At 70.2% G+C, this 24,347-nt stretch overlaps 5 protein-coding genes across 8 annotated transcripts; 2 read left to right on the top strand and 3 right to left on the bottom strand.

The window, feature by feature from the left end:
• Positions 1-898: 898 nt before the first annotated feature.
• Positions 899-7,199, bottom strand: GDF11 (growth differentiation factor 11). The gene is made up of 3 exons (XM_063420927.1): positions 6,713-7,199; positions 2,299-2,672; positions 899-1,323 (listed from the first exon to the last, which is right to left on the bottom strand). Exons 1-3 carry the CDS (start codon positions 7,092-7,094, stop codon positions 943-945), a joined length of 1,137 nt encoding a protein of 378 aa, XP_063276997.1. The 5' UTR covers positions 7,095-7,199; the 3' UTR covers positions 899-942.
• Positions 7,200-8,784: 1,585 nt separating this feature from the next.
• INPP1 (inositol polyphosphate-1-phosphatase) lies at positions 8,785-11,607 on the top strand. 3 transcript variants are annotated; one of them, XM_063420983.1, is made up of 5 exons: positions 8,785-9,531; positions 9,609-9,669; positions 9,974-10,266; positions 10,461-10,635; positions 11,090-11,607. In XM_063420983.1, exons 1-5 carry the CDS (start codon positions 9,189-9,191, stop codon positions 11,580-11,582), a joined length of 1,365 nt encoding a protein of 454 aa, XP_063277053.1. In that variant the 5' UTR covers positions 8,785-9,188; the 3' UTR covers positions 11,583-11,607. The 3 variants fall into 3 exon arrangements, with proteins under 3 accessions (XP_063277053.1, XP_063277056.1, XP_063277055.1); XM_063420985.1 differs by having other exon boundaries at positions 9,196-9,531; positions 10,063-10,266; XM_063420986.1 differs by lacking the exon at positions 9,974-10,266 and having other exon boundaries at positions 9,190-9,531.
• A 607-nt stretch (positions 11,608-12,214) lies between these two features.
• Positions 12,215-16,903, top strand: CD63 (CD63 molecule). The gene is made up of 8 exons (XM_063420982.1): positions 12,215-12,357; positions 12,760-12,837; positions 14,071-14,250; positions 14,772-14,846; positions 15,188-15,283; positions 15,867-16,010; positions 16,425-16,508; positions 16,747-16,903. The coding sequence occupies exons 2-8, from the start codon at positions 12,772-12,774 to the stop codon at positions 16,810-16,812; spliced, it is 711 nt and encodes a 236-aa protein (XP_063277052.1). The 5' UTR covers positions 12,215-12,357; positions 12,760-12,771; the 3' UTR covers positions 16,813-16,903.
• Positions 16,904-17,275: 372 nt separating this feature from the next.
• On the bottom strand, positions 17,276-20,367 carry RDH5 (retinol dehydrogenase 5). Its single transcript, XM_063420938.1, is given in 7 exon segments — positions 17,276-17,352; positions 17,355-17,418; positions 17,420-17,514; positions 17,775-17,938; positions 18,208-18,466; positions 19,049-19,367; positions 20,269-20,367. Coding segments are annotated over 6 exon segments (960 nt in total). The 5' UTR covers positions 19,365-19,367; positions 20,269-20,367; the 3' UTR covers positions 17,276-17,290.
• Positions 20,368-21,849: 1,482 nt separating this feature from the next.
• Positions 21,850-24,203, bottom strand: BLOC1S1 (biogenesis of lysosomal organelles complex 1 subunit 1). Of its 2 annotated transcripts, none has more exons than XM_063420926.1 (4): positions 24,048-24,203; positions 23,659-23,731; positions 22,921-23,053; positions 21,850-22,099 (listed from the first exon to the last, which is right to left on the bottom strand). In XM_063420926.1, exons 1-4 carry the CDS (start codon positions 24,106-24,108, stop codon positions 21,992-21,994), a joined length of 375 nt encoding a protein of 124 aa, XP_063276996.1. In that variant the 5' UTR covers positions 24,109-24,203; the 3' UTR covers positions 21,850-21,991. The 2 variants fall into 2 exon arrangements, with proteins under 2 accessions (XP_063276996.1, XP_063276994.1); XM_063420924.1 differs by having other exon boundaries at positions 21,890-22,102; positions 24,048-24,198.
• Positions 24,204-24,347: the final 144 nt, after the last annotated feature.

Genomic DNA, 24,347 nt, shown 5'->3' with positions numbered 1-24,347 from the left:
GAAACAAACACAAACAACAGAGAAAGGGAAAAAAAAAACCCGAAAAAACAAAACCAAACAAACCCCTCCGAGGGCAGCGGGGAGGCGAATGTGCGGCGTAAGCGGAATTTCAGCCCCAGCCGGAGCCTCCCAACAATTCTGGTGTCGCCTCCGGGTGACCCCCGGGCCGCCCTCACCCCTCGGCCGAGCGCCGGGGCCCCGGGGCCGGTGCCAGCGCCGGAGCCAAAGCCCGGGCGGAGGCTCCGGCCCCTCCCGCCGCCCTCGCCCGGGGGTCCCCGGGGGTCTCCGGGCTGCGGCGGCCCCTCCGCGGCAGCCGCGAGGGGCGGGAGGGGGCGAGCGCCGGCCGGGGGGGCGATTAATAAATAAATAAATTAAAAGAAGGGAGGCGGGTCCCTCCCGGTCCCGGGGGTCCCGCGGCCGCGGGGACGGGGTCACCCCCCCTTGGGTGTCACCAGCGCCGTCCCCAGCGCTGCTCCAGGAGCACGGGGAGGCGCGGGGCGCGCTCGCTCTTCCTCCTCCTCCTCCTCCAGCCGGCCCGGGGGAGCCGCCACCCGCGGCCGTGTCCCCGCGGTGTCCCCGTGTCGCCACCGCGGCGTGGGGGTCCCGGCCCCCCCGTCCCCTCCTCCGTCCGGTCGCTTTTATTGCACAATGCGCGTGGGGTCGCGGGCTCGCCGCTCCGTGGGGTTCCTCCTCCTCCTCCTCCTCCTCCTCCTCCTCCTCTCCCCTCCGCCATCCAAACCGATCTCAACGCTTGGCCTTTGTCACTTCTCGCTTCCCGCCCCGCCCCGAACCGACAGCAAAACCAAAAAAAAGTCAAAAAAACAAAAAGAGCGGAAAAAACCCCAAAACGAGGAGTCCGAGGCGGCGGCGCCGGGGGGGCGGGGAGGGGGGGGCCGGCTCTAGGGGGAGGGTCGGGCGCGGGGAGGGGAGGCTCGGGCGGCTCTAGGAGCAGCCGCAGCGATCCACCACCATGCCGGGGATCTTGCCGTAGATGATCTGCTGCTTGTCGTTGAAGTAGAGCATGTTGATGGGGGACATCTTGGTGGGCGTGCAGCAGGGCCCGGCCGAGCCGCGGGGATTGGCCTGCTGCACCAGGTGCGTGTGCGGGTACTTCTGCATGAACATGTACTCGCACTGGCCCGAGCAGTAGTTGGCCTTGTAGCGCTTGGGCGCGATGATCCAGTCCCAGCCGAAGGCCTCGAAGTCCACGGTGAGCGGGTAGCGGCAGCAGCGCGACTCCGTCGAGTGCTCGTCGCAGTCCAGCCCCAGGTTCCGCCGCGAGCGCTTGTTGTTCTCCAGGACGCGCAGCTCCATGAAGGGGTGCTGGGGGGACACAGGGGACAATGGTCAGGGGACAGCGGTCAGGGGACAGGGACAGCAGTCAGGGGACAGTGCTGGGGGGACACGGACAGCGGTCAGGGACACGGGGGACAGCGGTGAGGGGACAGGGACAGCGGTCAGGGACACGGGGGACAGCGGTGAGGGGACAGGGACAGCGGTCAGGGACACGGGGGACACAGGACAATGGTCAGGGGACAGGGGACAGGGGACAGTGCTGGGGGGACACGGACAGCGGTCAGGGGACAGGGACAGCAGTCGGGGGACACAGGGACAATGCTGGGGGGACAGGGGATAGCAGTCAGGGGACACAGGGAACAGCTGTCAGGGAGCTGCCACCAGTCTATTGAGGTGTCACCAGCCCTATCCAGGTGTCCCCAGCCCCATGCAGGTGTCATTGGCACCATGGCACTGGCAGAAGCACTGCTGAGGTGCCGCCAGCCCCACTGAGGTGCCACCAGCCCCACGGAGCTATCCCTGTCCCCCACACCTGTAAGCCCCCAGGCTGTCACCAGTCCCAGAGAGCTGCCACACACGCTAGAGAGTCACTGTCCCCACGGAGCTGTCACTGTCTCCTGGACCTCTGACTGTCACCACAGAGCTGCCACCTACCCCATGAGGGCGTTACTGTCCCCACGGAGCTGTCACTGTCCCCACAAAGTTGTGAACAGCCCCACGGAGCTGCCAGTGCCCCACCGACCTGTCACTGTCCCCATGACCAGTGATCCCTCAGGCTGTCACTAACCCCACAGAGCTGTCACCGTCCTCCAGACCCATCACCTGCCCCACCACCCACCCCGCTGCCCCCCTGGGGACCCTCCAGCCCCTCTGTCCCCCCGGGGCGGTGCCACCCACCAGCCCCTCTGTCCCCCCGGGGCGGTGCCACCCGCCAGCCCCTCTGTCCCCCCGGGGCGGTGCCACCCCCCAGCCCCTCTGTCCCCCCGGGGCGGTGCCACCCACCAGCCCCTCGGCGCCGGGCCCCAGCGAGGTGACGGCCAGGTCGTTGCCGTTGGGGTCGAAGGCGTTGATCTCGATGCCCCAGTTGTTGTGCGGCTGCTTGAACCAGTTCTGCAGGACGTGCTTGAAGTCGATGCTCTGCCAGTGCCCGGCGCGCGAGTTGAGCTCGATCTTGAGCGAGCGGATGCGGATGTGGCGGCTGCCCTCGTCCGTGACGGGCTTGAGGCGCAGGATCTGCAGGTACACGGTGGAGGTGTGCTGCACCGGCCGCAGGTACACCCACAGCTGCGCCTTCACCACCTTGGTGAACATGATCTTGGGGCTGAAGTTGAAGAAGCAGCAGTGGGGGCTGCCCTCGATCTGCACCGCCGGGTCCGCTGCGGGGGCAGGGGGGGAGGAGGGGTCAGGGTGCGCCTCGGGAGCATCGCTGGTCCCGTGGGGGGACCCCCGCCCCACGCTCGGGACCCCCGAGGCTCATCCTGGGATCCGCCCCCAGCCCCACAATGGGATCTGAGCCCCTCTCTGGGACCCCCAGCCCCACTCCGGGACCCCCGAGCCATGCTCAGGACCCCACGAGCCCCAGAGTGGGATCTGAGACCCTCTCGGGGACCTCTGAGACCCTCTCTGGGACCCCCAGCCCCACTCCAAGCCCCGTGTAGGGACCCCCGCCCCATGCTCTGGGACCCCCGAGGCTCATCCTGGGATTCCCCCCCCCCCAGCTCCACAATGGGACCTGAGACCCCCTCCGGGACCTCTGAGCCCCACGCAGGGACCCCCGAGCCACACTCTGGGACCTGATTCCCTCTCTGATAACCCCGATTCCCTCTCTGGGATCCCCCAGCCCCACACTGAGCCCCCCAGGCCCCATGCCGGGACCCGAGCTCTCCTCTGGGATACCCCAGCCCCTCCCTGGGACCCCCCAACTGCACTCTGGCACTCCCTCGCTGCTCTCCGTCACCCCCCCCACCCTTTGCGACCCCCGAGCCGCCCTCGGGCCCCCCCCGGCCCCACCGCGGGACCCCCGAGGGGCGCGGGGTCGGGGCAGCCCCTCCCCGTGGTTCGGAGGTGAAGGTCGGGTCAGAGGCCGCCCCGGGGGTCGCCGTGAGGAGGTCCCGGCTCGGCCCCTGCCCCGCGGCCCCGGGGGGCTCAGGACGGGCCCGGGGCGAGCCCCCCGCGGGGGGGTCCGGGGCAGAGCGGGGAGGGGGCTCCGGGCCCGCAGCACCTGCTGGGGGCCGCCCTTCCCCCCCCCCCTCACGGGCTCCGGGCCCCACCGCGCTCCATCTCCCACCCTCCAAATCCCACCCCACACCTCGGGGGGAATCCCGCAGCCGCCCCAAAGCCGGGAGGTGACAAATCCAGCGCCACCGGCGCCGGGGCGGTGACACCCCCGCGCACCCCGCGGCTCCGGGGGTCCCCCCGCGGCTCCGGGGGTCCCCCCGCTGCCCGGCCCCACATCTGTGTCGAATTGAGCGGGGAATTCGCGCCCCCCGCGCCCCCGCCCGGGCCGGTCAGGTTTAATAGCGCCCAGCTGCAGCGCGGGGCCATTTGCTGCTGCCGGCCCCGCGGGGGTCACGACACCGCGAATGTCGCCTCCCCTCCCCAGCCCGGCCCCGCCGCTCGCAAATGGGGCCGGGGGCCGCGGGGACCCCCCACTCACCCCCACCCCGCCCTCACAGCCACCAATGACTCCCCCCAGCGCCTCTGCGGGGGCTTTGTCCCCCCCTCGGTGTCACCCAGGGGTGAGGTGACAGCGCTGCGGTGGCCGCTGGGTGCTGGGGGGGTTTGGGGGTGGGCGGCCACCGAATCCCCTCCCTGGGGACGCTGGGGACACCCCCCTGTCCCCCCGGCAGTCCCGGGGAGCCGGGGCGCGGTGAGGGGGGGTCCGGCGGGGGGGCCGTGCCCCGCCACCCGCCGTGCCAGGATGCTCGTCCCGTCGCTGTGGCAACGGGGGATAAAGGTTACCGGGACACCGGGCACAGCTGGGCCTGTGCCGGGCGGGGGGCGGCCCCCGGAGCCCCCCCCGCTCTTTGTTCCCGCACTCGGGGCCCCCCAAGCGCGGCCTCCCAGCTCCGGCCCCCCCCCCCGAGGTGCTGGGGGCTGTCCCTGTGTCCCTGTGTCCCCACGTCTTGCTGTCCCTGTGTCCCCACATCCTCATGTTGCTGTGTCCCCACATCCACATGTCCTTCTGTCCCCACATCCTGCTGTCCCCCTGTCCCCCTGTCCCTCTGTCCTGCTGCCCCTCTGTCCCCATGTCCTGCTGCTCCCATATCCCCACAGCCCCACGTCCCTGTGTCCCTATGTCCACATGTCCTCCTGTCCTGCTGTCCCCCTGTCCCCACATCGCTCTGACCTTGAGCTCCTCCCCACGGGCCCCTCCAGCCCCGGCCCCCCCCGACCCCCCGGGCCTCATTAAGTCCCCCCCGCCCCGCGGGGGTCGCGGGGGTCACGGGTCGCCCCTCGCTGTCCCTCGGAGCCGGTTCCGTCCCCGGCTGCTCCCGGGGGCCCGGGGGGCGGGGGAACCCGAGAGCTTTATGGCTCCGCTGCGCCCATAAAGCCCCTTCCCCTCCTTCTGTTCAGGAACCATAAAAACCCCGCGATTGCCGGGGGGGCAGAGGGGAAAAAAGGAAAAAAATCAAAATAATCACGGCAGAGCAGCCCCCCCGCCCCTCCCCGGGGAGCATCCGGCCGGGGGTCCGGGCCCGCGGGACCCCCGGCCGGGGGGAGGGCTCTGCCCTTTCTTTTGGGGGGCCCCCGAGCTGCGAAAGGGGCGGGGAGGGGGGGCCCCGAGGCCCGGGGAGGAAAACCCCAGCGTGTCGTCAATTTTATGGGTAATAAAATTTCAAAGCCACCCGAGCGCATTTAATGCCTGGGAAGGAAATTCGGGGAGGGGGCGGCAGCGCCTCGCACCTCCCTCCCTTCCGCTCGCCCTTCGCCCCCGGCCCCCGCCCCCCCGGGGGTCCCGCGCCGGGAGCAGGTGGAGAAATCCCGGGGGAAACTGAGGCAGGGGAGGGGGCAGAGCCGAGCTGGGTCCCCGTGTCCCCTCCCCATGTCCCAGCGGGGACCCCCGGCTGCGCTGGCCTGTCCCCAGCACGGCCTGCTGTCACCCTGCTGTCACCCTGCTGTGGCCTCACTGTCACCCTGATGTCACCTTCCCGTCACCCTGCTGTCACCCTGTTTGTCACCCTGTTGTCACCCTGCTGTGGCCTTGTCGTCACCCTGCTGTCACCCTGTTTGTCACCCTGTTTGTCACTCTGCTGTCACCCCGCCACGTGCCCTGGGGACTGCGAGGTCACCGTGCCACCTGCCCTGAGCCCCCAGTCTGCTCCCAGTGCCCAGGACCGGGTCCCAGTGCCACTGCTGAGCGGTGCCAGTGCCCGGTGACAGTCCCAGCGCCCTGTCTCAGCTCCCAGTCCCAGCTCCCAGTGCCCTGCCTTAGTTCCCAGTTTCAGACCCCAGTTTCAGTTCCCACTCCACAGTGCCCTGTCTCTGTTCCCAGTCCCAGGCCCCAGTTGCTGTCCTAATCCCAGTCCCCAGTGCCCTGTCTCAGTTCCCAGTTCCCAACCCCGGTTCCAGTCCCCAGTCCCAGTCTTCAGTGTCCTGTCTCTGCCCCCAGTCCCAGTTCCCGGTCCCAGTACCCAGGGTCAGGTCCCAGTGCTGCTGCTGGGCCAGGCGCTGCTGTCACCTCCCAGTCCCTATCCCAGCTCCCAGTCCCAGCTCCCAGTCCCAGTCCCCAGTACCACGTTCCAGTCCCAGGTCCCAGCACTTAGAACCAGTTCCCAGTCCCAGTCCCAGCTCCCAGTGCCACCTCCCAGTCCCCAGTGTCAGCACCTGGTCCCCAGCACTGGGCCCCTCTCCCAGTTCTCGGTGAGCTGTCCTGTCCCCTGTCCCCTTGTCTTGCTGTCCCCCTGTCCTCTGTCTCCTTGTCCCCCTCTCCCCGTCTCCCTCTCCCCTTGTCCTTCTCTGTCCCTTTCTCCTCTGTCCCCCTGTCCCCTTGTCTTGCTGTCCCTCTCTCCTCTGTCCCCCTGTCCCCGTGTCCCCTGTTCCCCTGTCCCCACTCCCCCCATCCTCCTGTCCCCCGTCCCCTGTCCCCTGTCCCCCTCTCTCCTGTCCCCCTGTCCCCTGTCCCCTGTCCCCATCCCCGCGCACCCGCAGCGTCCCCGCGGGACCCGCACGGCTCAAGGGTGGGGGGGGGGCGATGTGAGACCCGCAGGGACCGCGAGGGGCTCAGAGACCCCCGGGGGGGGACCCGGGGTGGGGGTAGGCGCTCGGCCGAGGAGGGGGCGCCCCTTGGGGACCTCGGCGAGCAGCGGGGAGGGGACCCGGGGTCGGGGGGGGCCCGGAGCGGGGCCCGGCGCGGGGGTGGGGAGGGAGGGAATCCTCCGGCGAAGTTTGCAGCGGAACAAAGGGCGGCACTGACTTTCCTGGGCCATGCTGATGACGGTCTCGGTGGTGGCGTGGTACTCGTCCTCCTCCAGGTACTCGTCGTGCTGCAGCGAGTCCCCCTGGAAGTCGTGGAGGTCCAGGAGCTGCTGCAGCGGGGGGGCCTTGGGCAGCAGCTGCTTCACCACCTCCCGGGTGATGTTGGGCGCTTCCTTCAGCCGCAGCTTGCTCAGGATCTGCGACTTGATGCTCTCCAGCCGCAGCTCCTTGCTCTGCCGCCGCCACAGGCACACGGGGCAGGCGGGCTCGGGGGCGGGGGGCTGCTGCTGCACCGACCCCCCGCCCGCCACCGCGGCCACCAGCGAGCCCAGCAGCCAGCACAGCGGGGCCATGCCGGGGGGGGACAGCAGGAGATGCATCGGGAGGGCGAGTTTAAAAAAAATTTAAAAATAAAAATAAAAAAAAAAGAAAGAAGAGGGAAGGCAAAAAAGAAAAAAAAAAAAAAAGAAAAAGAAAAAATAAATTAAATAAGCAAACCCTTCCCCACCGGGCCGCCCCCCCGCCCCGCTTCCACCGCAGCGCGCAAGGGGGGAAGGCGGTAACGGCGGCGGGGGCGGGGAAGCGGGGACCCCGGGGGGGGCCGAAGGGGGGGGGGGATGAAAAAAAGCGGCGGCAGCGGCGGCCCCGGGGTTTTATACCCCAAGAGAAGTGTGTCGTCAGCGGCCTTGATTGGCTGCGGGCGCACAAAAGAGGTTCTGGCAGGGGCTTGGCACCAGCCGCCGCCGGCCCCCCGAGCCCCGGGAACGGCCCCGCCGCCGCCCGGTGCGCTCGGGCACCCCCAGCCCGCCCCTCGGCTCGGGGGGGCGCGGGGGGCGGCGCGGCCCGGCCCCGGCTGCCGGCAAGTGCGGCGGGATGGACGCGCGTCCCGGCAAGTGCGCCCGCCCCCCGGACCCCCCCCCGGCAGCCCCCGAGGCCCCCCGGCCCCGCTCCGGCCGCACCGGGGACAGGCGGGGTCCGCCAGCCGAGGGGTCCCGGAGCCACCGGGGGCGGCGGAGCGCGGGCCGGGGGTGCCCGCCGGGAGTTGGGGGGCTCGGGGACCCCCGGGGGGGCTGAAACCCCGGGGAGGGGGGTGAAGGTGCCCGGTGTGGAACACGCTGGAGCTGGGAAGTGCCGCAGGAGCATCGTCCCGGGAGGGACAAGGATAGCCCGGCACGGCCGAGGAGAGCCCGGCCACGGCCGGGGGGGCGCGGGGACCCCCGGGGGTCACGGGGGTCCTGCCCCCACCCCCCCGGGGGGGCACGGAGGGGGCTGCCCTCTCCGCAGCGGCACCGGGCGCCCTCCCAGGAGGAGCCGGGGGAGGAACAAGGGGACCCCGGCCCTGAGAGCACCGTGGGGACCCCCCCGGGGACCCCCCCCTTTTCCCTGTGCCCCTCCCCATCAGAACCATGGAGAGGGGAAAACCCCACGGGGCGGCCCCGGGGGGCGGGGGGCGCTCAGGAGGGCCGGCCCGGGGGGCGTGGAGAGCTCCGGGGGGGTCTCGGTGGGTTTTTTGGGGGGGGGAGCGGCCCCGTTGCCCCCCGGTGCGGGGAGGGGGGGGGGGGGCGGTGCCGGTACCGGAGCGCTGGGAGCAGCGCGCCCCCCTGCGGCCAGGGGCGGAACTGCAGCGGGGGCGCTTTGGGGACACGCGACAGGCGACAGGAGACAGGCGACAGGCGACACTGGACCCCCGCCACCGCCACCGCGAGTCTCCTGTCGCCGCGGCAGCGCCGCGCCCCGGTGTCACCGCTGTCACAACCCCGGGGAGCGGCCTCACGGAGCGGGCGGGGGGAAGAGGAGGGGGAGGGTCGTGTCCCTCTTTGTCCCCTCCCCGCCGGTGTCGCGACGCCCCCCGGTGCGGCCGCACTCCGGTGGGACCCGTGCTCGCGGGGCCGCGGCAGCGAGCGGGTTAAAGGCGGCCGTGACGCGGCGCCGTCCCCGCCCCCGGGCCGCCCCAGGAGCTGCCAGCGGCCCCGGTAACGGCAGCGCGGGCGGGGCGCGGCCCGGGGTCCCCCGGGGTCCCCGCGGTGTCCCCAGGGGTGGGGGGGGGTCCCCGGTGCGGGGGGGGTGGGGGGGGGAGTTTGGGGCCATTCCGGGAGCGTTGCGGGGTGGCCGCGTGTCCCCAGCGCCTTCCGGGGGGACAGTGGGGACCCCCCCGGCCCGGCCGCTCCGTGTCCCCGGGGACAGAGCCACCCCCACCGCGGGGACATCCCAGGGACAGCTCCGTGTCCCCACGGGACAGAGCCACCCCCCCGTGTGGCCGTGGTCACATCGCCACGTCCCCCGTGTCCCCGTGTTCCCACGTCACCCCTGACTCCACATTTATGTCCCCGTGTCCCCGTGTCCCCATGGCCCAACATCTGCATGCGCCCCTGTCCTCAAATCCCGGTGTCACCCTGTCCCCGTGTCCCCACATCCCAGTGTCACCCTGTTCCTAAATCCCCACATGCCCGTGGGGGACGGGGGGGGACTGTCCCATGTCCCCACATCCCAATGTCCCCACAGCCCCCCTCCCACATTTGAGATCATTTCGGATCCTTCCGGGGCGCGTCCCTGACCCCGACCGCTGTCCCTGGCGGGTGTCGCCGCTGTCGCCGGTGTCGCCGCTGTCCCGCCATGGCGGGGCTGCTGCCGGCGCTGGTGGCGGTGTCGCAGAAGGCGGCGGAGGTGGCGCGGCTGTGCCGGGCGGAGGAGCCGCTGTTCCGGCTGCTGGTGGCCGAGAAGACGGGCCCCGACAGGAACGAGCGCTTCCAGCACGACTTCAAGACGCTGGCGGATGTCCTGATCCAGGAGCTCATCAAGCACGACCTGGGGACACAGGTGGGGACAGCCCGGGGGGCGTCCGGGGGGGCTGGCACGACCCGAGCCCCCCCTGAGCCCCCCCGGTGTCCCCCCAGTTCCCCGAGCTGAGGGGACACATCCATGGGGAGGAGTCAAGCGAGTTCAAGGACGCGGAGGGTGAGTGGGGACAGGGGGGACAGGAGGGGACAGGGAAGGGACAGTGGGGTGGGGACAGTGTGAACAGAGGGACACATGTGGGGGATGTGGGGCCAAGGCTGAGGAGGGGGTCTCCATGTCCCATGTCCCCATATCCCAGTGCCACCCTGCCCCATGTCCCAATGTCCCAGTGCCACCCTGCCCCATGTCCCCATGTCCCCACATCACGGTGGCTGAGCTGAGGTCCCCACATCGGGGTCTGCGGGGCCGTGGCTGAGTCGGGGGTCCCTGTGCTGTGTCCCTGTCTGATTCAGGGTTCCAGCAGGTGGCACGGTGACAGTGTGGGTCTGTGCCACCCTGGCTGTCCCTGTGCCACCCCGGTGGCTGACTCGGGGCTGACTCGAGGTCCCGCAGGTGGCACGGTGACAGTGCAGGTCGGTGCCACCCCCGGGGACACGGCTGCCCTGCTGCTGGCCGTGCTGGGCCCCGAGCAGGCGCGGGCGGCCGAGCTGCTGGCAGAGGCCGTGCACCGGGAGGTGACACTCGAGGACACGGAGCTGGCTGACATCGAGCCCGGAGTGTGCCCGGGGGACCTGGGCATCTGGATAGACCCCATTGGTGAGGGGCTGGGGGTGGGCACGGGGTGGGATCCATGGGGTGGGGTGGGATGGGATGGGATGGGACAGGGACAGGAACAGGGACAGGGACGGGATGGGGACAGGGATTGGGCTGTGGGACAGGAACAGGGACAGGGATGGGGACAGGGCCAGGGCCAGGCCAGGACCCCGCTGACGCCCCACCAAACCCCCCAGACTCCACCAACGAGTTCATCAGGGGCTGCGAGGACGTGGCCGCCGTCGATGGCGTCGCGCCCGGGGGGCTGCGCTCGGCCCTGGTGCTCGTGGGGGCCTTCGACCGCCACACCGGGGTGCCCGTGCTGGGGGTCATCAACGAGCCCTTCTTCCAGAGGGACCCCCAGACCGGCAGGTATGGCCAGAGCCCCGCTGGGGGTCCCTGACACCCCTGACCCTGCACCCTGGGGGTCCCTGACACCCCCTGACCCCACACTTCAGGGTCCCCATTCCCTCATATTCCTCACCCTGGGTGTCCCAGCACCCCACACCCAGGGTCTCCATTCCTCCATATCCCACCCCGAGGGTCCCCATTCCCTCCACCCTGGGGTCCCTGTCCCCCCATTCCCCCCCACCCTGGGGTCCCCATTCCCCCTGACCCCACACCTTGGGGGTCCTCATTCTCCAATACCCCCCACACCCTGGGGTCCCTGTCCCCCCACCCCAGGGTCCCTATTCCCCCTGATCCCACACCCTGGGGGTCCCCATTCCCCCATATCCCACCCTGGGGTCCCTGTCCCCCCATCCCTGCCCCCCATTCCCCCACCCCCCAGCTCAGGTCCCCACCCCTCCGTGTCCCCTCCCCGCAGGTGGCAGGGCCGCTACCACTGGGGGGTGGCCCACGGCGACACCCGGCTGTGCTCGCTGTCCCCTCCCGCGCCGCGGCCGCGCCCCTGCGTGGTGCTGAGCCGCGCCGAGGCCCCGGCGGTGCGGGGGGCTCTGGGCTTGCTGGGCGGGGGTCCCCCGCTGCTGGCGGCGGGCGCGGGCTACAAACTGCTGTGCGTGGCGCTGGGGCTGGCGGACGCCTTCGTGCTGTCGCGGGCCACCACCTTCGCGTGGGACTCGTGCGGCCCCCACGCCATCCTGCGGGCCCTGGGGGGCGGCGTGGTGGCCTTGGAGGGGGCGCTGCGGGCGCGGCGGGACGGGGGCGGCGCGGAGCCCCCCGAGCTGCGGTACCACCGCCCGCGGCCGGGCCGGGCCGGCGCCGAGCGCTGGGCGAACCCGGGCGGGCTGGTGGCGTTCGTGCACCCGCAGCACCTGCGGGCGGTGCTGGACGCGCTGCGGGACGTGCCCGGGTTGTGACATAGGGGGGGACATTGGGGAGGGGGGTATGGGGGGCTGGGACCCCGGGGGAGGGGGTTTGGGGGGGCTGGGACCCCGGGATGGGGGGATTTGGGGGGCCTGGGACCCCGGGGTAAAGTGTGAGAGGGGCTGGGACCCCGGGTTGGGTGGGCTGGGGGACACTGGAATGGGGAATTTGGGGGAACCTGGAACCCCAGAATGTGGGGCCAGAGAGGGCTGTGATCCCGGGGTGGGGGTCAGGAGGGGCTGGGGGACACTGGGATGGGGGGTTGGGGGGTTTGGGGGGGCTGGGACCCCGAGTGGGGAGCATAGGGGGCCCCGGACCCCGGGATGTGGGGTCAGGGGTGACAGGGACCCCGGGGTGAAGGGTCCAGGGTGTCTGGGACCCCAGGGTGAGGGGTAGGGGGTCTCGAGGACTTTGGGTGCAGGACCAGGTTGGCAGGGACCAAGGACAGCGGGACAGCAGCGACCCCAGGATGGGGGTTTGGGGGTCTGGGACCCCGGTGCGGGACGCGGTGGGAGCTCAGAGTGCCGGGCCCCTGTGTGGGACCCCCGGTGTCCCCCCGGTGTCCCCTCGGTGTCCCCCGTGTCCCCACAATAAAGGGTCGCTGGCAGCCGCCCGTGTCGCGCCGGGCCGGGCCGGGGGGCGGTGCCGGTCCCGGGGCGGTCCCGGGGCGGTCCCGGTTCCTCCCGGCTCGCCCCCGTCACATGATCCGGAGCCCTCGGGAAGGGCGGCGGCGAGCGGGACCGGGAGCGCCGGGAGCGCCGGCACCGGGTGGGGAACGGCACCGGGACCGGGGGGGCGGGCGGGGGGGAACGGCACCGGGACCACCGGGAGCGGGGTGGAAAGTGGTACCGAGACCACCGGGAACCGGGGAGATAACCGCACCGGGAACTCCGGGATCACCGGGGGATGAAGCAGCACCGGAACCGGGCCCGGGGTCTGGGCGGGAGCGGGACCGGGAGCACCGGGAGGGGAGTGGGACGGGGAGCAGCGGGACCGGGGAGGGGAGCGGCGCCGGGCCTGGCGAGCGGAGCGGTACCGGGAGCAGCGCCGGGCCGGAGCGGTTCCGGTACCGGTAGCGGGGCGCGGCCCGGGGCGGCGGTTCCGCGGTGCTGGGGAGCGGTACCGGCCCGGTGCCGGTGCCGGTGCCGGTGCTGAGCGGCGCTCCCGCAGCACGGGCGGGCCATGGCGGTCGAGGGCGGGATGAAATGCGTGAAGTTCTTGGTTTTCTTCTTCAACTTCATCTTCTGGGTGAGCCCGCGGCCCGGGGGACACCGGGGGCACCGGGGGGCGCCAGGGGGCCGGAACCGGGCGGGCCCACCCCGCCACCCCCTGCCCACCTCCCGCAGCCCCGGTTTGGGGGTCCCGATTTGGGGGGAGGCGGGGGGGGGGCGGTGTTATTGTCGCGCTGGGTGAAGCCACATCCTGTCCCCAACGGGCCCTGGGGTGGCACAGGGGACCCCAAAGCGAGGGGGGGACCGGGGGGACCCCCGAGAGCGGCGGGAGGAGGCGGCTTTGGGGAAGTCGGGGTGAGGAAAGAGCGGCGGGAGGTAACGGCCGGGGGACACGGGGGGACAGGGAGGGGACACGAGGGGGGACACGAGGGGGGACACGGGAGGGGGGACACGGGAGGGGGGACACGAGGGGGGACACACAGGGATGGACATGGGGATGGACAAGGTGGGGCTCGAGGGGGACATGGAGGGGACACACGGGGGGGCACACGGGGATGGACAAGGAGGGGACACGGGGGGGACACAGAGGGGACATGGGGGGACACGAGGATGGACCTGGGGGACACGGGGGGACATAAGGTGACACGGGGGGGACACGGGGCCCCTTCCCACCCCCCCGCAGGCCGGGCCGTGTCCCCACCCTGCCGCCACCGGGCTGAGTCACCCCTCGAGGGCCGGGGCACGCGGGGGGGGGACACTCATGGTGACACGGTGACACGGTGCCAGCCCCCCCGCGCCCCCCCCGCGCTGTTTGTGCCGCCCGGGGGCGGCGCCGCTCTCGGGGGTCCCCCCGCGCTGGGGAGGGGTCTGCAGGGGGGGGGGGCACGGAGCCGTTCTGGGGGGGGTCCCGGTGGGACGGACCCCCCCGGTCAGTGCCAGCCCCCCCGCGGCTCTCGCGTGGCAGGAAGGCCGCACTTCCTGGACTTCCCGCTGCGGCCGCTGTCCCCTCCCGTGTCCCCTCCCGTGTCCCCTCCCCCGGGGGGGGCCGTCCCCCCGCCCCAAATTTGTCCCCGAATTGGCGCCGCGGGGGGATTTGGGGGCTGGATTTTGGGGGGGTGGATCCGGGGGATTCCCTCGGGGATTTGGAGAGGGGGGTTCTGCGGTGTGTTTGGGGGGGTGGATTTGGGGATTCCCTCGGGGATTTGGGGGCTGGATTTTGGGGGCTGGATTCGAGGGATTCCCTGGGAGATTTGGGGAGGGGGTTCCGCGCTGTGTCTGGGGGTCCCCATGCCCCCTGTGCCCCCCCCAGGTGTGCGGCGTGGCCCTGATCGCCATCGGGGCGCTGGCGCTGCTGTCGCTGGGCCGGGCGCCGGTGGCGGCCCCGGGCTGGGCCCCGGGGGCCGTGGTGGTGCTGGGGGTCCTCATCTTCCTCACCGCCTTCTTCGGCTGCTGCGGCGCCTGGAGGGAGAGCTACTGCATGGTCACCACGGTGAGGGGGGGCGGCGGGCCGGGACCCCCCCGCGACCCCTCCGGGAGCCCTGACCCAGCCCGGCATCGGGACCCCCCGCCCCAGCGCTTTGTTGGGGCGGCACAATGTCCCCTTGTGACCCCCCCCCCTTGTGACCCCCCCCCCCTTGTGACCCCTCCCCTTGTGACCTCCCCTTGTGACCTCCCCTTGTGACCTCTCCATGTGACCCCCCATGTGATCCCCCCAACTCAGCCCCTCATTGTGACCCCCCCTTGATGTCCCCACCCTGACCCCCCTTTGTGACCCCCCCCAGCTGTGACCCCCCAACCCTGACCCCGACCTTGACCCCCCCCCCATGACCTGACCCCCCCGTGACCCCCTCTGTGACCCCCCCGACCCCCCCCCAAACCCTCTGACCCCCTGCAACTGCCTCTGTGACCCCCCGGGGGCCCCCCAGGACCCCTCTGTGACCCTCCCCAAACCCCATCTATGACCCCCTCGACCCTCCCAGACCCCCCCTTGACCCCCCCGTGCCCCCCCAGTTCGCCGTCCTGCTCAGCCTCATTTTCCTGGTGGAGGTCGCTGCTGCCATCGCCGGCTACGTCTTCAAGAACAAGGTGGGGGGCCCTGGACCCCCCTGACCCCCCCACACCCCAATGGGGGGGGGTCACATGGAGGCTCTGGGGGGCTCAGGGTGGGGTCGGGGGGTCCCAGCAGGGATTAGGGTGGGGGGTCCTGGGGGGTCACAGAGGGGGTCACGGGGGGATCAGGTCATGGGGGGGGTCAAGGTCGGGGTCAGGGTTGGGGTCACAGAGGGGGAGGGTCACAATGGGGGGGTCATAATGATGGGCTGAGTTGGGGGGGACACAGAGGGAGGTCTCAAAGGGGGGGGGTCACAGGGGGGCATTTACTGTCCCTGCCCCCACCGGGGGTCCCTGACCCCCCGCGCCCCCCCCAGGTGCCCGGGCTGGTGGAGGAGGGGCTGTGGGAGGCCATGAGGGGCTACGAGCAGGACCCGGTGCTGGCGGCGACCATGGACACCATCCAGAAGGAGGTGAGAGGAGACAATGAACATCAACATAAAATAATTTAAAAATAGATTTATTTTTATTTTTATTTTTTTGTTTTTGTTTTTGTTCTTATTTTTATTTTTATTGTTATTTTATTCTTATTCATATTCTTGTTCTTGTTCTTACTCTTATTGTTAGTCTTAGTCTTATTCCCATTTTTATTTTTATTACTATTATTAATAATAATAATTTATTATTATCACTAATTTATTAGATAAAATGAGGTTTTACCGTGCGAAAAACAAAGAATATAATGTGTGCTTATATTCAGTACTTGTATAACAGTGACCCCTGAGGTGACCCCCCCAATCTGGGGAGGGGGCTGCTCCTGCCCCCCCCAGCACTCAGTGTATTTCTAGAAAAGTGACCCCAATTTGGGGAGGGGTCTGCCGTCCCCCCCAGCATTCACTGTATTTGTATATCAGTGACCCCTGAGGTGACCCAAATTTGGGGAGGGGGCTGCCCCCTGTCCCCCCCCAGCCCTCACTGTACTGATATAACCGTGACCCTTGAGGTGACCCGGATTTGGGGAGGGGTCTCCCCCCGCCCCCTCCCCATTTTTGGCAGTTCTCGTGCTGCGGGGTGCACAACTTCACCGAGTGGGCGGGCGTGGGGCGCTTTGGGGACAATGACACCGTGCCCGCCTCGTGCTGCCGCCACCCCGCCCCCGGCTGCAACCGGCACCCCACCCCCAGAGCGTGTTTCACGGAGGTGAGACCCCCAAAAACTGGGGGGCGGGGGGGGGTCTGGGGGGGCACAGAGGGGGTCTGGGGGGGTTTGGGGGCACAGAGGGGGTTTAGGGGGCATTTGGGGGGCACAGAAAGGGTTTGGGTGGTCTGGGGGACACAGAGAGGGTTTGGGGGGGTCACAGAGGGGGTTTAGGGGGTCTCTGGAGGGTCACAAAGCAGGTCTGGGGAGATCAAAGAGGGGCTTGGGGGGGTCACAGAGTGGGTCTGGGGGGTCACACAGGGGGTTTGGGGGGGTCTGAGAGTTCGGGGGGGTCACAGAGGGGGTCTGGAGGGGTCAAAGAAGGAGTTTTGGGGGTCTGGGGGCTCAGGGGCTCTGAGCAGTGTCCCTGCTCCCCCCGGGGGTCCCCACACCCCCTGACCTCCCCGTGCCCCCCAGGGGTGCCTGCCCAGCCTCGAGGCCTGGGTCCGGGACAGAGTCGTGGTGGTGGCAGCTGTGGCACTGGGGGTGGCCTTCGTCGAGGTGAGACCCCCGGGGGGGGCTGAAGGACCCCCGAATATGGGGAGAGACCCCCAGGGTGGGGAGTGTCCCTGTCCCCCCCAATGTCCCTGTCCTCCCCAGTTGTGTCCCTGTCCCCCCAGTGTCTCTGTCCCCCCTCCAGTGTCTCTGTCCCCCCCCCAATGTCTCTGTCCCCCCCCCAGTGTCCCTGTCCCCGCCATGTCCCTGTGTCCCCCCGGTATCACTGTCCCTGTCCCCACAGATCCTGGGCGTTGTCTTCTCCTGCTGCCTCATGCGGGGGATCCGCAGTGGCTACGAGGTCATGTAGCCCCCCCCCCCCCCAAATCCCTGTCCCCCCGGGGGTCCTGGGGGCTCGGAGGCCCCCCGGGTTTGCAATAAAGAGGAAAAGCTTCTAGAGAGCCCAGTGAGATCTGGGGGGTCCCTGATGGGTGGGGGGGTCCCTTTGAGGGGTTTTGGGGGGGTCTTTGCAGTGGGGGGGTCCCTCCTGGGGACCCTTGTGGGGTTTGGGGGTCCTTTACCAGGTTGGGGGTCCCTCCTGGGGTTGGGGGGGGTCTCGGATGGGTTTGAGGGGGTCCAGCCTGGAGTTTTGGGGTCCCCCTGTGCCCCATTGACCCCTTGGGGATGGGGGATGGGGCCCGGGGGCTCTGGGTGCCACCCCAGTGTCCCCAAACCCTCAAAGCCACCTCAATGTCCCCAAATCCCCCTGAGCTGAGCGAAAACAAGGCCGGGTGGGTTTGAGGCGTTTATTGCCCACCCCGGGGGGTTCATTTTGGGTCTGGGGGCGCTCAGGGGACGCTCTGAGCCGGCTTGGGCAGGATGAGGGCCAGGCCCAGGTCCACCAGGGCGAGGGCAGGTAGGAGGCGGGCAGCCACAGCAGCTTGGCGTCCCAGCCGGCGCTGTAGCGGCTGCGCGGGGTGCTGCGCCCGCAGCGCGTGCTCGATGCAGCGCGTCACCTTGGACAGGTCCTTGTCACACAGCAGCGACAGCAGCAGGCGCTGCACCTTCAGGTCTGCGGGCACACAGGGGCGGGGAAACTGAGGCAGGGGGCAGTGCTGAGCTTTGGGGTCTGGGGGAGGCGGGAAAAGGGGGAAACTGAGGCAGGGCTGAGACACAGGGTTTGGGGTTTGGGGGATGTGGGAAACGGTCAGGAAAAGGGAAACTGAGGAAGGGGTGAGACGCTGGGGTCCGGGTGTGCCCCCCGGGGGTCTGGGTGTGCCCCCCGAGGGTCCGGGTGTGCCCCCCGGGGGTCTGGGCCCCCTGCCCACTCACACTGGGGGAAGAAGTGCTCCCCGTAGCTGCTGCGCGTGGCGGGCTCCAGGCGCTCCCAGCGCTGCCGCAGCGACGCCTCCAGCGAGTCCAGGTCCGTCACGTTGGTCTTGAAGAAGCCGGGCTCCACGATGCTCACCTTGACCCCAAAGTGCCGCATGTCCCGCCTGGGGGGTCAGGGGGGTCACCGGGGGGGTCAGGGGATGGTCAGAAGGTGTCAGGGTGTGGCCAGAGGGGTCAGGGCATGGCCAGAGGGGTCAGGCTGTGACCGGAGGGCTCCAGGCAAGCGCAGGGGTCAGGGCATGGCCAGAGGGCTCAGGCTGTGGCCGGAGGGGGTCAGGGTGTGGCCGGAGGGGTCAGGGTGTGGCCGGAGGGGTCATGCCATGATCAGGCTGTGGCCGGAGGGCTCTGGGCAGGCACGGGGCTTGGCGCCCACCTGAGACTGTCCGAGAAGGCCTCGATGCAGAACTTGGACATGCAGTAGCCGCCGCCGTTGGCCGAGACGCGGCCCAGCACGCTGGACGTGTTGACCACGCGGCCCCGCGCGCGCTTCAGCAGCGGCAGCAGCTGCAGGGTGACCTCGATGGCCCCGAAGGCGTTGACGGCCATGACCCGGCGGAAATCCTCGATGTCCATCCACTCCGTGGGGCCGATGGGGTTGGCCACGCCCGCGTTGTTCACCAGCCCAAACAGCCCTGGGGGGCGCAGAGTGGCACCCCCAGAGTGTCCCTGGGACCCCCAGAGTGTCCCCCGGGACCCCCAGAATGGCACCCCCAGTGTCCCCTGGCACCCCCAGAGTGTCCCCCGGGACCCCCAGAATGGCACCCCCAGTGTCCCCTCGCACCCCCAGAGTGTCCCCCGGGACCCCCAGAATGGCACCCCCAGTGTCCCCTGGCACCCCCAGAATGGCACCCCCAGTGTCCCCCAGGACCCCCAGAGTGTCCCATGGGACCCCCAGAACATCATCCCCAGTGTCCCCCAGGACCCCCAGATGTCCCCAGGGTGCCCTGGGGTCAATGGGGCCACACGAGAGGATGGCACCCCCAGAACTCCACCCCTAGAGTGTCCCCTGGGACTCCCAGAGTGTCCCCTGGCACACCCAGAGTGTCCCCAGGGTTTGTCCCCCATCTCCCTGTGCACCCACTCGGCGGCCCTGCGGATGCTCTCAGAGCAGGTGACACCGAGCAGGGTGGCCCTCAGGTGTCCCTCTGCAGGTCCTGGTGTCCCCCATCCCCTCCCCAAGCCCGCAGCCCCTTTCCCCCCCCTTTCCTGCTCACCTTTGTCCCCCACCTCTTTCTGCACCCACTCTGCGGCCCTGCGGATGCTGTCGGAGCGGGTCACGTCCAGCAGGGTGGTCCGGAGGTGTCCCCCGGCGCTGTCCCCGCGCAGGCTCTCGGCGCCCTGCGGGGTCAGGCAGGCGGCCAGCACGCGGTAGCCGCGCCGGGCCAGCCGCCGCGCCAGCAGGTTGCCAAAGCCGCTGTCGCAGCCCGTGATGAAGACGTGCTTGTCCGTCACCGTGGGCAGCGTGCGCCGGTCCCGCAGCAGCCAGCACAGCGCCCAGGCTGCTGCCGCCAGTGCCACGTACAGCCACATGGCCTGCGGGGGACAGGGGACACGTGGGGACCCCCGACAGGAACCCCTCTCACCCGCCTGGAGGGACCCTCAGCCTGCCCAGACCCCCGCTCTGTGTGACACCGCCAGCGCCACGTACAGCCACATGGCCTGCGGCGACAGGGGACACGTGGGACCCCTGCTGGGGACACCCCTGCAGCCCCTCACCCGCCTGGAGGGACCCCCCACCCTGTTCCCCCCATGGGGGTCTGATCCGACTGTCCCAGTGCCACCTCAGCCAGGTACAGCCACACACTGGGGACCCGGGGCGGGGGGGGACAGGGGATGCCTAGGACCCCCACCAAGGTCACCCTGCACCCCAAGGAGGGCCTGCAGGGACCCCCACCCTCCCTGGACTGTGGGGGCCCCACTGCACCCTGCCCGGACCTCCATCCTGTCTGCCCCTCCCAGTGCCACCAGCACCAGGGACACCCACGGGTGACCCTCAGGGGACAAGGGACATGCGGGACCCCCGTTGGGACCCCCCCCTCAAACCCCCTGTGGGGTCTGCAGCGACCCCCCAGCCCCCTGCCCTGCCCCCCACCAGATGTCCCCAGTGCCACCAGCCTGTCCCGGGTCATGTCCCCGGTGCCACCTGCACCAGGGACAGCCAGGGGTGATCCCTCGGGGGACACGGGGACACGCGGGACCCCCGGTAGGACCCCCGCGGAGCCGGGTGGGACCCCCCAGCCCCCCGCCCTGCCCGGAGCACGGGGGTGCCCCCCCTCCCCGCCCGGGGACACGGGGGTCACTCAGGACTGACCCGCCGGGCTCTGTCCCCACTGTCCCCTCTGTCCCACCCCGGTGACCCGGGGGGGGGGGTCCCCACACGCTCCCGGAGGGGTGGGGGACACCCCAGAGCCCCCCCGCGGGACCCCAGACCCACCTGGTCCCGGCCTGGCCGGGGCCGGGCGGCCCGGCCCGGATTACCGGGGCCGTGCGTCACCGGTCACCGGCCGGGCACGGGGGGGCTCCGGGGGGGCCCCTCCGGCCCGCGCGGGGCAGCGGGGACCCCCGGGACCCCCCCTCGGACCCCCGGGACCCCCGCTCGGACCCTGCCCCGGCCGGGACCCCCACCCCAGCTGAGCCCCCCGAGCTGCCCCGCACGGGGGGGACTCACGGGGCCGTGCCCCCCCCCGCAGGTGCCCCGCGCCCCCTTCGGGACCCCCACCTGGGGGTTTGGGGTCTCAGGACCCCCCCATTGTTGGTTTTTGGGGTTGGACCCCCAAAGGGGCGGCAGGACCCCCCTCCCCACCCGGGGATTTGGGGGATTTGTCCTGTGTCCCCCTCTGGGACCCGCATCTGCGGGTTTGGGGTGTCAGGACCCCCCCCCATTGTTGGTTTGGGGGTTTCACATCGCGGGGGTGTGCGGGACCCCCAAAAAGGATGCAAGGGACCCCCAAAAAGGGTGGGAGGGACCCTCAAATCCCTCCTCGGATTTGAGGGGGCCACCGAGGGAGGGGACACTCAGGGTCTGTCCTGTGTCCCCCGAACCAATGGGGGGGGCCGTGCCCCCCTCCAGCAGCCGCATTTGGGGAGTTTGGGGGTCTCAGGACCCCCATTTATCCCCCACCCTCGGATTTGAGGGGGACCCCGGGGGTCTGTCCCATGTCCCCAGAGCCCCCCCTGCGACAGGAGACCCCCGGCATGGGGGGGGGCAGAGGAGGGGTCCCCACGTACCTCGGGGGGGTCCCCACGTCCCTCGGGGGGCAGAGGGGCTGCGGGCGCTGCTCCGGCCGCGGCCTCGGGGCCGTGTGAGAGGGGGGGGGCGGCTCCCCGGGGAGGGGGGGCCGTGGGGACAGGGGAGGGGTCTCTGAGGGTTGGGGCGGGGGGGCCACGGTCGCTCCTCCCCGTGCCCGGCACAGCCAAAGCTCCCGGGGGGTGGAGCCCCCCCACAGCCCCCAGACCCCTCCAGGGTGAGGGGGAGGGTTGGGACATGCCCGGCCTTGTTGGGGACCCTCACCCTGAATGAGACCCCCCCCTGGGACCCCCCCACAGTGCTGGGAGATGGGGGGCAGTGCCTGGACTTGGGGGCTGAGACCCCCCCCTCAGGGAACTGAAGCCCCCCCAGCCCTGGGAAATGGGGGAAAATCACCTCAAAATGGGCCCCTGACCCCCCCCCCCAGGGAATTAAAGCCCCTCTATCCCCAAGATCTGGGGGGCAGCACCCCAAAATGGGGGCCGGATCCCCCTCCAAGGAAATAAAGTCCCTCTATACCCAGGATCCGGGGGCCTCACCCCCAAACGGGGCCCTGACCCCCCCCCAGGGAACTGAAGCCCTCCCACCCCCGGATCCGGGGGGCCGAGCCCCCCCGGGGGGAACGCTGCCCCCAAAGGCGCCTTTGTCCCCAGTGAAAGGAGCCTCAGAGCCTGGTTAAGCACTAAAGAGGATGAGGGGGCTTAGGGGGATTGGGGGGGGCTGTGCCAGGGTCCCACTGGCCCGGCCTGACCCCCCCACGCCCCCCCCCTGTGCCCCCCCTGCTTTATTCCATTGATCCCAGTGCCGGGGGGAGCCGAGGACACCGCGGTGAGACCCTCCCCCTGTTAGCCGGCGGGGCTGGGGGGTCCGGGGGGGTTCCTGGGGGTCCGGGGGGGCTCCCGGGGGTCCCTCAGGAGCAGGAGGGCTGCAGCTGCCCCTTGTAGACGTACTCGAGGGCGGTGGCGATGGTCCTCATGTCCAGCTCGATGCTGCGGGCCCAGTTCTCCACATCCCCGATCTCCTGCGGCCATTTGGGGAGGGGGCTCACCCCGGGGGCCAGTCCCACCCTGCCACGCTCCTCACATGGATTTGAGGGGGTCTCATTCCCCTGGGACCCCCTGGGTGCTGCCCGAGACCCCCAAGACCCCCCTGGGTGTTCCCCAGGACCCCTCTAGGTGCTGCCCAAGACCCCCTAAGAGCTGTCCCAGACCCCCTGGGTGCTCCTCAAGACCCCCTGGGTGTTCTTCAAGATCCCCAAGGTGCTGCTCAAACCCCCCTGGATGTTCCTGGGTCCCCTGGGTGCTCCCCAACCACTCCAGCACAAACCCAGGGGGCTGGGGGCTTCGTCCCCCCACCTCTATTCATGGGTCTGGGGGCTTCATTCCCTCCCTGTGGTCTGGGATCCACATCCTCCCCTATATGGGTCTGGGGGCTTTATTCCTGCCCCATGGATCTGGAGGCCACCCCATATGAGTCTGGGGTCTACATCCTCCCTACATCACGATCTGGAATCCACATCTTCCCCTATATGAGTCTGGGGGCTTCATTTCCTCCCATGGGCCTGGGATCCACATCCTCCTCTATATGAGTCTGGGGGCCACATCCTCCCCTAAATGGGGCTGGGGGCCACATCCTACCCTATATAGGTCTGGGGACTTCATTCCCTCCCCTTGTCACAGTCTGGGGACCACATCCTCCCCTAAATGGGTCTGGGGGCTTCACCCTCCCCCCATTCCTCTCCCAGTGCTCCCAGTGCTCCTGGTGCCCCAGCTGCCCCCAGCCCGGGGCTGCCCCTGTGCCCCCTCCCCAGGGGCGGGTTCGGGGGTCCCGGCCCCCCACCTTGAGGGCCTGGTTGAAGTTCTCCACCATGGCGATCCAGTGGCCGGTCTGGCGCGCGAACTGCGCCGCCTGCACCTGCAGCGTCTTCACCTCCTGGTCCAGCTTGCGCTGGTTCACGTAGGCCTGCGCCACCCTGGGCAGGGGGCGCGGGGGTCACCGGGGGGGCACGGCCCGGGGGAGACCCCCAGACCGGGGGGAGACCCGGGAGAGGGAGGGGGGACCTGGGGAGGGGGAGGAAAAGGGAGGGGGGAGTGGTGGGAGGGAATCTGGGGGTCTTCAGGGATGGATTTGTGGGGCTGAGGGGGAGTCTGGGGGGTTGGGGGTGTCTGAGGGTGTTGGGGGTCTTCAGGGAGGGGATTTGTTGGGGTGAGGGTCTTCAAGAAGTGGAATTTGTGGGGCTGGAGGTCCTGAGGAGATTTGTGGGGGTCTCCAGGAAGGGGGATTTGTGGGGATGAGGGCATGTGTAGGGTTGAGGGGAGCTGTCTGGGGGTCTCTGGGAAGGGGGGTCTGTGGGGTTCTGTGGGGTTCTGTGGGGTTGGGGGTCTCGGGGGTAGGATGTTTGCGGGGTCTGGGGTCCCCAGCCAGCGTTTTGAGGGTCGGGGGGCCCCAGGCGGGGTTTGGGGTCCCCAGAGGGTCTTTGGGGGGCTGGGAGACCCCAGGCGGGGTCTGGGGTCTCCAGGAGGGGTATGAGGCCTTGGGGAGGGGGTCCCAGACGGAATTTGGGGGTCGCGGGCTCACCCCACGTTGAGGTGATCGACCAAGGCCTCGGTGAGGCGGGTGGCGGCCGCAATCGCGTCCCTGCGCCGCCGCTCTGGGTGGGGACACACGGGGACAGGGCCGTGAGGGGCGGCGGGACCCCCACCCGGCCTGCCACACCCCGTGACGTCAGCAGGCCCTGGCGTGACGTCAACATGCTCCTGTGTGGCGTCACCGCGCGGAGCCGTGACCTCACCGGCCTCCCCCCCCCCCCCACCACAGCCGCCCCTCAGGCTTCCCGCCCTTTCTCCCCTCTTGACGGACAGCCGCACCAGCCAATGGGGTGCCGTTCTGCATTGAGCGACAGCTGCGGCAGCCAATGGGAAGCGGTGTGCGGGGGCTGTTGCCATGGGGACGGGGGCGTGGCTCACCCTGCAGCTCGCGCCGCTCGCTCTGGCGGGCCTGGTGCTCCTTCAGCAGCCGGGACAGCATGGCGGCCGCCGCGTCACGTGACCGCCGCGCCGCGCGCCGCGTGACCGACCAAACACGTGATCACCGCGCCCCGCCCCCTCCCCGTGCGTCACCGGCACGTGACCGCCGCTGGGAGAGCCACGTGACCTGGGGGTCTATAGGGGCTGTAGGGGATGGGGGGGTATAGGGGACCGGGGGGGGCTATAGGGGCTATAGGGAATGGGGGGGCTATAGGGGACCGGGGGGGGGCTATAGGGGAC

This window comes from Prinia subflava, chromosome 34 (genome assembly GCF_021018805.1).
Source record: "Prinia subflava isolate CZ2003 ecotype Zambia chromosome 34, Cam_Psub_1.2, whole genome shotgun sequence".
Lineage (NCBI taxonomy): Eukaryota > Metazoa > Chordata > Aves > Passeriformes > Cisticolidae > Prinia > Prinia subflava.
Note: the sequence above shows the minus strand (reverse complement) of the source record. Positions and strands in the feature narration are given on the sequence as shown.